This window comes from Talpa europaea, assembly GCF_964194135.1.
Source record: "Talpa europaea genome assembly, chromosome: 1".
NCBI lineage: Eukaryota > Metazoa > Chordata > Mammalia > Eulipotyphla > Talpidae > Talpa > Talpa europaea.
The window spans coordinates 10,789,582-10,805,216 of record NC_140073.1 but is presented as its reverse complement, the minus strand read 5'-3'; the positions used below and the strand labels follow the sequence as shown (position 1 = coordinate 10,805,216).

Below are 15,635 nucleotides of genomic sequence, written 5' to 3'. Positions count from 1 at the left end.
TCACGGCACCTCCCAACATAGCAGAAGGTATTGAGAGCCCCGAACAAAGGAAGCAGGGGTTTTTTAATAAGGTTAAATTATGCTGGCAGTTACTCATTGGCTACAAGGATGTGTTCTCCAACTTTGCCTGGCTATCATTCTAAGCTGACTGGCCTAGCCAAGATGCAACTCCAGCCTCTAAGTCCAATTACAGCACGTTCACCCTCATTGGTGACCAGAGGGCGAGGGCAGAGTGAGGGTCGAAACTGTCCAAACTATCTCGGGAATGCAGTCGTCTTTCCTGGACAGCAAAACCTAAAATTCTAAAATGGCAGTTACACACAAAATGACAAAGCAATGGCTAAGAATACTATGCTTGGTTCTGTAACAGGGTGGTCCCCAGGAAAGGGGGAGGTTCCCTGCCCCACCTGCCGGGGACCAGCCTCCGGCAAAACTTCTTGTCCGGGGTTCCTGAAAGGATGAGACGGCCTAGGCGAAAACGAAAGATCTGAAACTTAAGGGCTGAGGGGAAGGGGATGAGGTAGAATGAGGAGACACTGACACTTGGTGAGGTGCTAGTATCTTCTGCCGAGAGACTCAGCAGGTCTTTTTTTATTCATTATTAGTAATAATAATAAGGAAATACATTATCATGTGTAAAGCATAAACAATTAGTATATTATGTTTCCCATAGACTACTGGCCCCTACAGGTCTCAGCTAGACGGCAGCTTTCAAGGTTAACAGATAATAAACCAAACCTAACATAAAAGCTACTTATTTTTTCATTTAGACAATTATTTAAAACAGTGAATAACCACCAGTGCATCCCTATCAGCTAAAGCCTAAGCATCAAAGGACTATTCTATTCACATGACCTTCAGCCGGAGACCAGCTGCTGCTTAGTTATCAGAACTTTTTCTACCTAGAAATTCTTTAACTCAAATAGCTTCATATTAAAAACTTTCCCAAGAAACTTTAAGAGAAAACAAAATAGAAGGACCTACTATGATTATTGTATTGTAATGCTTGTCAGGCATGTTCAATAACTTGTCTCCCATTGCCAAGTGAGCCAAACAGCCCAACAACTAATTTCTAAACAAACAATTTTCCGTGCTATTTACTTACAATATGCTGATACATATAATTTATTGCCTAATATACTTTCTGATAAATTTTTCTCTTTGTCCATGAACAAAAAGCAAAGGGATGTCAGATCTTCAGCCCCACGGTGTGAGGCCCTTTCTCTTAGCTGCTTGTCAGTATCCTATCTGGCTGGGGCAACAAGACCTCCTGCAGCATCCTCTGGGGAAAGGTGTTAAATATATTTGTTTCTTTTAAAATAAATAAATAAATAAATAAGGCAAGTGGCGCCCGGAACAGGGACTTGAAAGGTAAGATTTCTTTCCCGTGCGGGGACGGCTAGGATCTGCTCCATAGGGTAGGGCGCATACCCGCCTGTAGAGAAAGCAGGTTTGAGGGGAGCAGTAAGTCAGAACCGTAATAAGGCAAGTGAGTGTCTTATTACGTGATAAGGCGAGTGAGTGTCTTATCGTTGAGAAGCATTGGGCCATATTGAGTCTAAGGAAAGAGGACTCTTTATTGATATAAGTATACTTGTTAAGAGAGGCCTTAAGGCCTCTCATGCACAATTGGCTAGTTTCCTAAATTTTGTTGAGATGTGTTGTTCTTGGTTTCCAAAACACAGAAGAGAATCATGGCTGTCTGCATGCCTAAAGGACATCAAAGAGGACTCAGCTGACAGCCCCGTATTAACAAAACAGTATTAGAGAAAGTGATCAGGATTCTTGGGATAGTAAAATTGTTTTTCAAAAGCCAAAAGTTGATTCTAGAGCTAGTACTGACCTCTTTGCAGAAGCATCGGCTCCCAATTATGAGACCATTCCAAAATCCAGCCCAAATTTCCAGCCCCGACTTGGCTAAAATTGTTGAGATAAAAATAAAAACTCAAAAACAAGTAAGAGATAATGTGTCATGATCTTAAATGAAAGAAAAAATGCTCCAATCTTTTCCTGTTAATTATTTGGGGAGGAGGCTAAGTTCCCCCTGGTGGAGTTTTGCCATTTGTTTCTTTTAAAATAAATAAATAAGGCATTTCTAAATAATAGTATTCAAAGTTCATTCACAATTGGTAAAGTAATAGAAAAATGGTTAATTATGACTATGTAAGATTATATGACTATAATATGACTAAAAGGTTTTTATTAAAATAGTATAAACCCACTTCAGTGGGCTCGTGGGGGCTGCCCTTGATCTCAACAAGCAGCTGCCTGGACTTTTTCTCCAGTGTTGAGATCACTGGCAGGTCTCTACTGCCTTCCTGCTGTGGGGGACTGAACTTTGCTATTGTCCACCTTAAAAAATTATTTTGGTTCATTCTACAAAAATAGTTCTATTTCCCTGTGTTTCTCTGATTTTAAAGTCCAAATTGTCTTAGGCAAAAACTGTTGAGTTACTTTTGACTTGTTAACAAGCTATACAAAATACTTATTGGTTGAATAAAAGCTTTCAAATTTACTTATTGAAACAGTAAAAGGTTAAGTTTCTTGTTAAAACTACATGGTAAAATATAAAGTGGTAATATAGACATTTTTGAGCTAAATTCTAAACCTCAGTATCTTCACACATATTGGTAAAATAACTATATTTTAAAATATATGCACATGGCCAAAAATTTATATGTATATCAAGAAATCTCTGTGTCTGTTTGCGTCTGTCTTTGTGTTTTTGTTTTGTTTTGTTTTTTACCTCCGGAGGACTAATAATAAATGGCGCCTATATAAATTCTCATAAAAACAAATTTTGACATCATCTTCCAAAATTTTTAATATGCAAAAACTAGTTCAAATTTTATGATATAATTCAAAGCATATATGCCTTAAAGTTATGTTAAATATTAATAATCTACTCTGTGTAAATGTATCTTTAAAGTATTTTTCTTTCCTTGACTAAAAACGTATATATATGCATATATGTATGTATATGTAAAATTTTTTTTTTTGTCATATTAACTTTACCAAGTGCAACTAAGCTATACTGTTTTTAAGTCAATTTTAGTAATCTGCTATGTTTAAAGTAACTTTTTGGAGTGGTGAACACACAAAGCACCTCCTTATGTTCTGGACTACTAAAAGAAAAACACCATCATGATTTGTTGAAAGTTTCAGTGATGTCTGAAGTAAAGAGGAAGGAAATTGATGACTGATGGTTAATTAAAAAAAGAAGGTAAAGGAGAGTAGTTTTGTCTTAAAATTAAAATGTCTGGTTGTGCCAGAATGTGGAAGAATAGAGGAAAAAAGCTAAAATTGAGGGTATGTAGTAAGTTGTAGAAGGTTTGAGGAAAGTGAATTTTATTTGCCTTGCTTTATAAAACCTGCAAATAATGGGTTTGAAGAGAAACAATGATATGTGTTGGAAATTTGGCTGTGTTACATTATTTGATCAATTTATTCATTTGATGGAAAAAGGACTAATTAATACTAAATCTTGCTTTCGTGTGGCCACACAGGCCGTTTCAGTGAAGTTGTCCACACAGGCCATTTCAGTGAAGTTGTCAACATTGTGGTGCTGGACTAAACCGGTGCCTTCATGGAAATTTTGTGTTGTTGTTTCTGTTGTTTTTCTGATGCTTATGGCAAAGCTTCCTAAAAATCTAAATTCAATTTCAAATCTGGCAGCCTGTCATTTGGCTGATGCAAGGAAATTTTGTGGAACCTCAGTAGAGCTCCTGAGACACTCCACAAAGTTTCTCCCTTTCCTCCTAGGAAAGGCGTTAGATGAATTTGTTCTATTTGGCTTACCTAGTGTAGTAAAACTGGAAAGGAAGCATTGTCATTTGGGAAAAATAATAAAACTTTGGCATGTACAGAAATGTTAACACTGGTTTTCTAAAATGTGTATAATACCTTTCAGTACCTGATATGTATGCAAATTGTCAGTGGTGATTGTCACCTTGTAATATTGTATATTTCCATTGTTTATTGATTATTGATTATTTATTGTTTACTGATTGTTATTACAGAAATTGTTTCTGGAAAAATAGGGGAAAAAAAGACCTCAATGGATTCCTATTGATGGAACTGTTGAGAGTAAAACTTTCCTACTAAGGACTGAATAGACCTGGAAATGCACCTGATATTTACTAAGTTTTCTTTGACATGATACTGGTAATTTTTTTTTTTTTTTTGCATTTTGTTCTGAATCCACAAAGTTTTCTTGTTTTGGTGATCAGGATCTGCAGCAAGGTTGCAATTTTTTTTCAGAAAAGCTAACTTGTGTTTGCATTTTCTCTCCCCTTGATACCAACACAGCATAAAAATAGTAGTAGTAATCTTTTACTACTTATCTCAGAGTCTGTTTTTGCATAACTTGCATAGGGATTTTGTCTGTTTAAACAAACAAATTTGGACATGAGTTTAATTGTGTGGCTTTGTGTGGAGTTCTTCCAAAAAGTTAAAACAGAGCTGAACCAAGAAGAGGAGAACCTGTTTGCTTTGTTCGTAGGGTTCCAGAAACCTCCAGAGAAGGTGAGGAAGCTTGCCTCCATTGGCAGGACTGGACAACCCAGCCAACGAAAAGTCCCTGGTACCCTCATGGAGAGGAAAGCCCAGGTGGAGTCTGATGAGACCAACTTTGTTCCTGAAGCCTACATGGACCGGATGCCAACAGTTTGCTCTGATCGTATATGGAGTGTTCCAACAAAGCCAGCTGAAATTGCTGTTTAGTTATTCTGCCCTGTGATTGTATGCAAAAATAGGTAATATGGTTTAAAAGTAGATTTAGTTTACAAACTTTCGCTAGGCTGTTAAAGTTTGGAATCAAGGTTGGGAGAATTTGTGTTTTACATAAATTGAACCATTTCAAGATTATTTTTCTGAAGATTTTTTTTCTGAAATTTTGACATATTTACTGTCTTGTTTTGGCTAATGTCTCTGAATTTTTTTGCTTGGACTAATGAGTTGTTTTTCCAGAAATGGAGGACTTTTGCTTTCTACAATGGACAATACCTGGAGGGACTGATTTTCTTTCACACTGGAACCCGGTAAAATTTTCATCTGAGACTGCATTCCAACATCCATATATTCGATCTTCATCACCATGGAAATGATGGTCAAAAACAAAAAAGGGGGAGATGCTGCAGGAGGTCTTGTTGCCCCAGCCAGATAGGATACTGACAAGCAGCTAAGAGAAAGGGCCTCACACCGTGGGGCTGAAGATCTGACATCCCTTTGCTTTTTGTTCATGGACAAAGAGAAAAATTTATCAGAAAGTATATTAGGCAATAAATTATATGTATCAGCATATTGTAAGTAAATAGCACGAAAAATTGTTTGTTTAGAAATTAGTTGTTGGGCTGTTTGGCTCACTTGACAATGGGAGACAAGTTATTGAACATGCCTGACAAGCATTACAATACAATAATCATAGCAGGTCCTTCTATTTTGTTTTCTCTTAAAGTTTCTTGGGAAAGTTTTTAATATGAAGCTATTTGAGTTAAAGAATTTCTAGGTAGAAAAAGTTCTGATAACTAAGCAGCAGCTGGTCTCCGGCTGAAGGTCATGTGAATAGAATAGTCCTTTGATGCTTAGGCTTTAGCTGATAGGGATGCACTGGTGGTTATTCACTGTTTTAAATAATTGTCTAAATGAAAAAATAAGTAGCTTTTATGTTAGGTTTGGTTTATTATCTGTTAACCTTGAAAGCTGCCGTCTAGCTGAGACCTGTAGGGGCCAGTAGTCTATGGGAAACATAATATACTAATTGTTTATGCTTTACACATGATAATGTATTTCCTTATTATTATTACTAATAATGAATAAAAAAAGACCTGCTGAGTCTCTCGGCAGAAGATACTAGCACCTCACCAAGTGTCAGTGTCTCCTCATTCTACCTCATCCCCTTCCCCTCAGCCCTTAAGTTTCAGATCTTTCGTTTTCGCCTAGGCCGTCTCATCCTTTCAGGAACCCCTGGCAAGACGTTTTGCCGGAGGCTGGTCCCCGGCACCCACCCAAGGGAGGGTGGAGCTGAGCAGGAAGAGGAGAAGCTGCAGAAGAGACTGAGGAAGGAAGCAGAATGGAGCCAGGAGACCTGGAGGAGGCGCATGGAGCCTAGAGACACGTGAAGAAGCTGCGCTTGTCTTTTGGTCGTGGACGGGGTGACACAGATGTGGGTGAGACCCATGGGGAGGTGACAATGGCAGCTTTTATCTTGATGTTGATTTTGCTCTTTTCCTGCCAGGCTTGTCTGGTTGTTTCTGACTCTTTTCTGTGGGTCCCCACTGGAAGATGCTTTAGACTTGTGGCAGGCATTGGGGCCTTGCTCTGGGCCAATCCCATATGTATGGACTTTTACCCACGAGGGGACGGGTAACTTTGGGTGCTTCATTTAGAAACTAGACTCTTTGCCTTACCTGTATTGTTTCCTAGTTTTTATTAAAGTTCCTTCCCATTAAAGTGTCATATGTTTTGTGTTGATGCGGGGGATGGCAGAACCCATTTAGAATAGGCAGGTTTGCGGGGTTTGGGCTGCCCCTATCCCTGTCCTATAACAGTTCCACAGTAAGAAATACATAAGTAAGGATATCCTATTTTTTGTACATTATGTGAAAGATGGCCAGTGAATTAAATTTTATGTAACATAAGAATATCTAAGTTTTATGGTTGTGAATATATATAATATGGTTCCATAAAGTACATGAATGTAGAAGGAATTTGGACAGGGAGTGAAAGTTATGAATATTTAAATTAGTCAGTGAGCAATATATCAATATTTTGCAATTATAAATAAACATTTCAGAGGTATTTTATATGTCTTCAAACTATTCAGCCAGTAATGCAAGACAGCCTGCTGCAAGTGCATGTTTTGAATATGTTGTTTCATTTTTTAAATATATACTTGTACAAACTCTGACCTTGACTTTTCTTTTTGTATTTCAAGAGCCTTTGGTTTGATGATGAGACATCCACTCCAAAGACAGCCAGCTCAAATAAATCCCGGCCACGTGTGTCCATTGTTTTACCATTCATGGTTGATTTACATGAACTGATCTTTTGGGAGCCTCTGTTTGTTTGTTTTTCCTTTAGTTTCATTCTTTTTCTTCCTGAGATCTAAATTCCCACTCTTATATTTTAAAATTACTGATAGAGCAAATGGTCAAAATAAGCCTCCCCATATTTTCAACCCCAGTAAAAGCAGGACCCCCTCCCCCTCTCCACAACTTCAGTTTGTAGCCCTAGAGGTGTTGAGTAATTTCTAGGTCTTGCAAGCAAGATTAGTGTATTGTTTAATGGTTTCCTGATGGCTATTGCTGAAGGGCATCTTGAAATCATAATAGTTACAGACAGAAATCTGCATAGAAAATGGAGGTTCCCTATTCCCTGCCCCAGCTAATGAAGGGTGGAGCTGAGCTACTGAGGGGAAGCCAGAAAAACAGAGATTTGGAGGGAAGACTTGGGAAGACTTTTGAAGGAGATACATGAGGCACAGAGACATGTGAGGGAGGATTTGCTTGCTTCACAGCTTTGGAATTACACCAGTGACCTGGGAGACATGGAAGGAAATGCATGGTGTTGAGACATGTAGAGCCACTTGGAAGAGAAATGGGTGAGAGTCATGTGGGGAGGTTGAAAGGGCAGCCCTTACTTTGATTTGTACTTTGATTTTTCTCCTTTTGTTCCAGACTTGCCTGTTCCCTTCTACCCCTTCCTTATGGTTCCCCGCTAGAAGGTGGCTTAGATTTGTGGCAAGTTCTCACATTGCAAGGTCTCTATTTTGTGGCAACCCTGTTTGGTTCATCATTTACCCATAAAGGAATGAGTAAATTTGGGTGTTTTATTGGAAAACTATTATCTTTTATTATCTTTCTAGGCACATAAATCCTATTAAGCTTCTTTCTCACTCAGAGTATGCTGTTTTTTTTTTGGGGGGGGTGGCAGATAGAGCATGCAAATTTGGGGCTCTTGAGGTATCCCCAAGCCTGCACATTAACATAATGAGAACACCAAGAACTAATGCAGTCACAACATTGACTCTGATGGCCAATATTGGGCTAAAACAGCAGAACCTGCTCTTTATACACTAATGAGATATATAGCTTCTGAATGAAGACCTTAATGAGAAATCTTGTAAAACCCATAACTTTTTTGGAATCAGAAGACTCCATGTTCCCTTCTTAAAAATAAAATAAGCGAAATCAGTACCCCTAAGAAAATAAGTTTGATTTTCATAACTGGATTCATAGTCCATTGATTACAGTGAAGGACAGCATATTCATTAATTAATTATGTTATTAGCATACATTTTAAATTACCTAAATCCAGATACTCAGTGATGACCACTATTAAAATTTTCTTTGGAATAAGGTTCCAGTTTGTTTCTTAGATACACAGAGCCCAAATAAAACATTACAAATGGACACTGATGCAAATATTACTTTGTTCTATGCTTCTTCCACTGAATGTATAATTTTGCTAGTAACTCTACCTTTACAAATTCAACTATATGCATTAGGGATTTCTTATTTTTAAAATTTTAATTTTAATATGTATAATGTCATGGACACCTCAAAGGAAAAGAAATTCTCTTTCCCAGTGGTCTTTAGTAAAGATCTAGGTGCTTCCCCCAATGCCCAGTCATGCAGTTTCAGTACAGTTTTCAATGGCACCATATCTTTTTTCTGTGGTGAAGGTGAAGACATTTGTAGGATATGTTTGTTTCAGACACTGGGGTCCTTGGGTTAACTGAGAAAAGTTTCACCAGCACTGGGAGTTTCTCCGGCAAATTTCTCAACCAGCAGAGGAGTTAGTTATAGCCAAACGTACAGGTTCATTATTAAAGAGAGGGAAGGGATAAAGAATGTTTGCACAAACACAAGTGGGCAGAAAGAACAACCCAGAAAGGCACAGGTTTGCTAAAAGAGAGGCTGAATAATCATAGGCGGGCTCTCTTGGAAGAAGGTGCCTATTCTGAGGGAGGTCAGTGAAGAGAAGCACCTGCTTGTTCACAGGTCACATGTGGGCAGGAGGCTGCTGCCCTGAGGATGGAGAGTTAGTGGTAAGGAGCTCCTGCATAGGCACAAGCAGGCAGAAGGCCACTGCCCCTTGCCAGTGTGGAAATTGTCCTGACTTCTAGGGAGGGGCTCATTCCTTTAGAAGTGGTTAATTTTTGTTGATTTTGAATAAACATGTAGACTTTGAAAAGGACTGGAGATTCTACAATGCCCTTCTATCTCCATATCCCCACCTCCTAGTCTGCACCCCATGACACTCTCTATAGCAGTCTGACACCTGCTTGGTCTGTGCCTCATGATTTAGATGTTGGTGCCAAAGGAGTTTTCAGTTCTATAGCTGGATTAAGGATTATGTTAATCACTTCTACCCCCACCTCCAGGTCTCCACAGACCTGCCTGATCTCATGGTGCTTCCATTCCAATTTTTCTACTCTTAACCTCGATCAAATGCAAGTAGGTAAATTGACAGAATGATGAACAAAGTTTCTGCTGATATAAGAGGGACAGAATGATGAGAAATAATGAAAAGTTTTTAATGTCAAATGATCTCCCTCCCTCATGTTTATTAGCATGGGTCAAAACAAAAAAGCACAAATGGATTTCATCTAAGACTATCATACTAGAATCAAACAAAATCAAATCAAGGGATCTATATTTATTTACAAAAATTATCTTTGCATCGATTTTTTAGGGGGCATGCAATCTTTTATTCAATAAATATTTTGAATGGCATTCTAGAGACAAGCAATGTAAATTAAAAAAAAAATAGAAATATTGATAAAGAAGATAACTTGGGCCTTGCATTTATGGAACTTTAAGTTAAAGAAGGAGACATCTTATTTATTTTATTTATTCAATATCATATTTTTAAGGATGTGATGGAGCATTTACAAGGTGCTATTAGGGCATAGGGAAATACATGCAACCTTAATTTGTATAACTGTACTACCTTCTCAAAAGTTGATTAAAACCATTTTTTTTTCCTAAAAATAAAATGGAATCTTATGGAGGTTACATTTCATTGACACTGGACTAAGAAATACTCACCCTTGATATCTTGCTGGGACATATCCAAGAAGACAGAGGGAACTAAAAAAGATCCTCTCTGCAAGCAACAGAAAATCTGCTATGACCCTTCTTAGTTTTGAGAGAGGACTGATTTCAATAATGACTGTTACCTACGCACATGATACTATAAAATCATGGTAGACATATGAGAAATATGGAAAATATCTAGAAAGTTGTATCAGCGATTTGGCTGGAAGATATGCCAAAAGAATTATACTGTAGCTTTCAGAATATTTAAATAAATAATTCTGGACAAGATGTCATAGCTTTACCCAGGACACACTTTAGTTCTGATTGCTTTTTTCAGGGCACCCTTCACATCCTTATTCCTTAAGCTGTAGATCAGTGGGTTTAACATAGGGATGACAACTGTGTAGAAGACAGAGGTAATTTTGTCCGTGTCCATGGAATAACTCGAGCTGGGTCGAAAGTACATGTACAGCAGCGTGCCATGAAATACAGCCACAGACACCAAATGTGAGGCACACGTAGAGAAGGCTTTGCGTCTCCCCTCCGCTGAGCTCATTTTCATGATGGTAACGATGATGTAGCTGTAGGAAAGGAGGACGGTAATAATGCTGCACCCCAGAATAAAGCTACCAAGAGTAAACAACAGTATCTCATTGATGGATGTATCCGAGGTGGAGATGGCCAGCAAGGGTGGGATGTCACAGAAGAAGTGATTGATGATATTGGAATTGCAAAATGACAATCGAAATGTGAAGCAGGTATGGATTGCAGAATCCACCATCCCGGCTACGTAAGTGATAGCCACTAACTGGGTGCAGAGTCTCTTGGAGATGGCAACTGTGTACAGGAGTGGGTTGCAAATGGCTACATACCGGTCATAAGCCATGACAGCCAGCATGAGGCACTCCACATCTGCAAAGGTGCCCCAAAAATACATCTGCATGGCACAGAAATTATATGGGATCCTCTTTTGCTCAGATAAGAAATCACCCAGCATCTTGGGAGAGACAGAGGAGGAGTAGCAGATATCACAGAAAGACAGATTGCTCAGGAAGTAATACATGGGTGTGTGGAGTCTGGAGTCCACCTTGATCAGCAGGATCATTCCCAGGTTGGCGATCACAGTGATGCCATAAACCAGCAGAAAAAACACAAAGAGCCCCTGTTGCACATCTTGTCTTCCAGAAAGTCCTACGAAGGTGAACTCAGTAAACACAGTGCAGTTCTCAGGAGCCATCCCTCAGGCCTGGAAATCCCTGGGTGTGACAAAGGGAAATGCAAGTGGAAGTTTACGTCCTCTTACATCCTACTAGATAAATTTCTGGTTCTATTTTTCAGAATTTTTTCTTAAAGATTTTTATTTACTTATACAAACACTGTGTACAGTCAGAAGCATAGAAGGGTGAGAGAATTCACCAGAGCCAGAGCGGGGTACAGAACAGGCAGTTGGAAAAAACACACTGCTGAGGAGAACATCGGGAGCGGCAGGAGAGTTTTGTCGTGCCATGTGGGACCCACACTGTGGATCAAACAGGCGCTGCAGAGGCTGTGTTCAGCTTCACAGCCCAGAGTTCAACAACTGTGCCCCCAGGGGAGGCCTTATTTTTCAGAATTAGAAAAAGAGATTAGCAAGGTTAGTAGCACCTGAAAACTGAATCTTGTGGAAATGTATCTAATCATATAAATCAGTACTGGTATTGGTATTATCACTTTTATTTGTATAGCATTATACAGAGAGTATAGCACACTTTAATTCAAATTAAATCTGGTGGGGCCTCCCTGGTGGCGCAGTGGTTGAGCGCTGGGTTGCGAAGCTGCCCGCGGCCTTTGCACGATGGTTCGATCCCGGCTGCTCCCTGGCTGCTGGAGGAGGGTCCCCCATGGCTCGCAGACCTCTCCTGCCGCCCACTGCTCCCCTCAGCAGTGTACTTCAGTCCTTCTGCCTGTTCTGCTCCCCGCTCTGGCTCTGGTGAATTCTCTCAAGTTCCCATGCTTCTGACTGTACCCAGTGCATGTATAAACAAAACAAACAAACAAACAAATAAATAAAACATGCCTTGTTGACTTAAAAAAAAAAACAAAAACAAATTAAATCTGGCTATTTCCAAAAGGAGCTATGTAACATACATGATATATTCTTGTTAACTTCTATATCATAGATGTTTGAGGCAATGGTTATCGACAATTAATTTGTCTAGCTAACCAACATTCAGGCATTTAATCTTGTAGTGATGTAATACTTTAATGTCATGATCCGTAATAGGAAATGAAATTTAAATAAGAGGTGCTGATTATGGATAAAGTCCTTTGCATTCCCTCATCATCCAACAATGTAGCATTCCCCAATTTTAAATTAGCTGCTCAATTCTTATGAGGTTCTTTGCAGCCTTGACAAGCAAGTTTGAGCAACAGTGTTTGCATTTAGACATACTATGGCAGGGAGGAGTGGTTGGTACAGAATGCAGTGGAAGGGTCTCTACGAGTGTGGAATGGATAGGCAGCAACATGTTAACTAAATACCCCTCTGAATGCTGATGTTACCCAGTGGGAATTAGTAGGAACTTTTGAGACCTAATCATCATAAGGATTCTGGTAACACAAGTGACAGAGAGAGGCAAGAAAGACAGAATGGTTTACTCAAAAAACAGACTTGTACCAAACTTGACAGAGTACTCATGTGTCAGAGTCAGGTCTCAGAGAGAGTCATGGCTGAACTGTTCCCTAATCCCAATTCCCTATGGTTTTAATTTTGTTTTATGCTTTTCTTTGATCCCTACTTCACTTGAATAACATTGAAATCTTTCATATTTTGGTTAAAAAACCTAGGTGGTCCTTGGGAGGCCAATTGAATGTGTTCAACTTTATTCAAACCAACTATGATATGCATATAAAATATCAGACATAGCTTCCTCTGATCTGTGAGAAAATCTGAAAAGTGGTTTTCATGGTAGATGAAGAAAAGAATATCAGAATAGTGACCTAAAAATCAGTGTGCAGCCAAACTCTTTGCTTCAATTTATTTAAATGGTTGTTTTCTGTGTACAAATCTTTGAAAAATTTATCTCTGAGAGATTTTTTTAAAAATATAAAACATTATTGCCTAACCACCTCCACAATTTGTGCTTTATTCCATACCATTTTTGTATACATATAATATACAAAACATTTTGAGATGGATTGTTAAATGTCATTAAAATGGTATAATATCAATACTTTATACTCCCCTTTACTTTAATAACAATCTATCAGGCAAAAATGGATTAAAACTTTAAAACAGGGGCCTCCCTGGTGGCACAGGGGTTAAGTCTCAGCTCTAGCAAGCTATCACCGGCCACTGTAGCACCAGTTCAATCCCTGGCCAGGGAGCTAAATCACATGCCATAGCAGACCTCTCCTGTCTTGCCTGCTGCTCCCCTCAACAGTGTATTTCAGTAGGTCTGCCTGTTTTGCTCCCCACTCTGTCTTTGGTGAATTCTCTCAGCCCCCCGGCACCTCTGGCCTACACCCCAGTTCTTGTATGCATGAATAGATTTAAAAAACTAAAAAAAAAAACCCTCTAAAACAAATTATAATATAAATGAGGACGCAACAAATATTTAATAATACCTGACCCAAAATTGATGACTTCCTCGTGCACACAGTTCTGTCTGCCCGGTGGTTCTGTGTTGTCTCCTGATTGATGTATATATATAAGCATCCTGAGTGTGGTCCCTGGGTATTCAACATTTGGCCTCTCAGGAGTACAGACGGGTATAATGGGGTTTATGATGATATGCACTATAGGTTGGTGATGAGAAAAAAATACAGAACTTTTTAAATATTGTATTTTTTCCTTTGCCTTACTGTACAACAGTTTATGTATTTAACAATAGTAATTTACTCCAATAAACAAGCATTCCTTATTTCCACTTCCTCAATATTGGTATGGATATTTTGCTTTAATTCCATAATTTGCAAAATAAACACACACCCATTAATGTTTCCACATATCCACAGTCCCACACAAATCGTTTTCCGTTGAACACTTTCTCAAAATTAAGGAAAATTACAAAAAGAATGAAAAAAATTACCATGAACTCACTGTGCAGGGATACGTAGATTTTGTTGTGTATTTACTGGAGTTTAAATTTTTAAAAATGATGTCAGAATAAACATACTATATACATTCTCTAATCAAGGTGACTAATTCCTTTCTATTAATTTACCCAAACTTACTTCTGCTCATAAACACTCTCTCTACCCAGCTCTTTATATGATAAAATTCCTGTTATGAGTAAAATTACAGATACATAGTTTATCACATCTGGGTGTTTCTTTAAAACAAAGTTAAAGTTACTTAAGAGCAAATAGATATTAATTTAAAATAAAACAACTTTAACTTAACATAGTCAAATATTTTATGTCATTACCAGTAGATATTATTATTATACATTTAATATATTGCCCATATCCTGATATGTGTCATACAGCCTCATTTTACGACACTGAAAACTACAGGGATGAACTTCTAGTGTTTCATAGAGATATGTCACTGAATTCATAGAAATTGTTCACAAAATATTGTGAAAATTTACAAAGTCATGATCCATAGACTCTTAGATTTCTGAGGTATACAAAAAAGCATTTCAAGTCAAATTTCTACATCAAGGTAAGACCCCATTGTGATTGGTTGCAGAGGGCAACATATGGGAAGGATAGTCACCTTGGGAGGCAACCTGTTTTATGATCTCAACTATGCTCTTGAGCATTATTGATGATGTGAAGAGACAGTGATGAAGAGAGTGACTGCAGTGCAGAATTTCAGGAAGCAAGCACAACATAGAGTGTTGTGCTAACCATGTGATACCTCTAGGCTTTGGGTTATAATGTCTGTACTGACCATATGTCAAGTAATATTTTGTCATGTGTGTAAATCAGTTGTATGCTCACAAGCAGAGGTTGCTATGAGCTCTCAAACTGCCTCCTGCTCATTAAAATATGGGAATATTTGGGAATATATTTGGGAATATTTGGGAATATATTCCCAAGAAAATGTATAATAATTGTGCATAATAGCTGTATCTCTTGAGTTGCAATGTAGTAAGTTTAATTGTGACAAAATTTAGAAATGCAAAATCTTTGTAAGCAACAACACTAATAATAACATGTGCAAGACATGAGCCAGTTTATATGTCCAGTGCCTCAGGAATTGCTTCTTCTGTAACTTCCATTGGAGTAAACAGAAATGTCAGATTACCATGTTTTCCATTAACTTGTTTGTCTTCATTGTTATGGGCTGTTCTTTTACTTTCTAGAAAGCATGAGTAGTCATCATATCAATTCAACAAATTAATATATATTTATTTGAGAAAAGTAATTTTAGTTACAAGTATTAGTGTCTTTTCTTAATATGTTATTATTATTTGGTGATCCCAGGAGAGATATGTAAGAGCAAATCTCAACCCATCTAAGTAATTTCCAATACAAAGTTCCACCCAGAAAATTATATATGTGTGTGTTACCTATGAGATTTACTATCATTGTCTTCATCCGGTCCATGTTTGGAAGGACAGACTCCTCCTTGGTCCCTTTTGATTCCTCTCCATGCTTATT

General features: G+C 38.2%; 1 protein-coding gene across 1 annotated transcript; it reads right to left on the bottom strand.

Moving 5' to 3' along the window:
- Positions 1-10,341: 10,341 nt before the first annotated feature.
- On the bottom strand, positions 10,342-11,280 carry LOC311171142 (olfactory receptor-like protein OLF2; the record flags this gene model as incomplete). Its single annotated transcript, XM_084233783.1, has 1 exon — positions 10,342-11,280. The coding sequence occupies one exon, from the start codon at positions 11,278-11,280 to the stop codon at positions 10,342-10,344; it is 939 nt and encodes a 312-aa protein (XP_084089909.1).
- Positions 11,281-15,635: the final 4,355 nt, after the last annotated feature.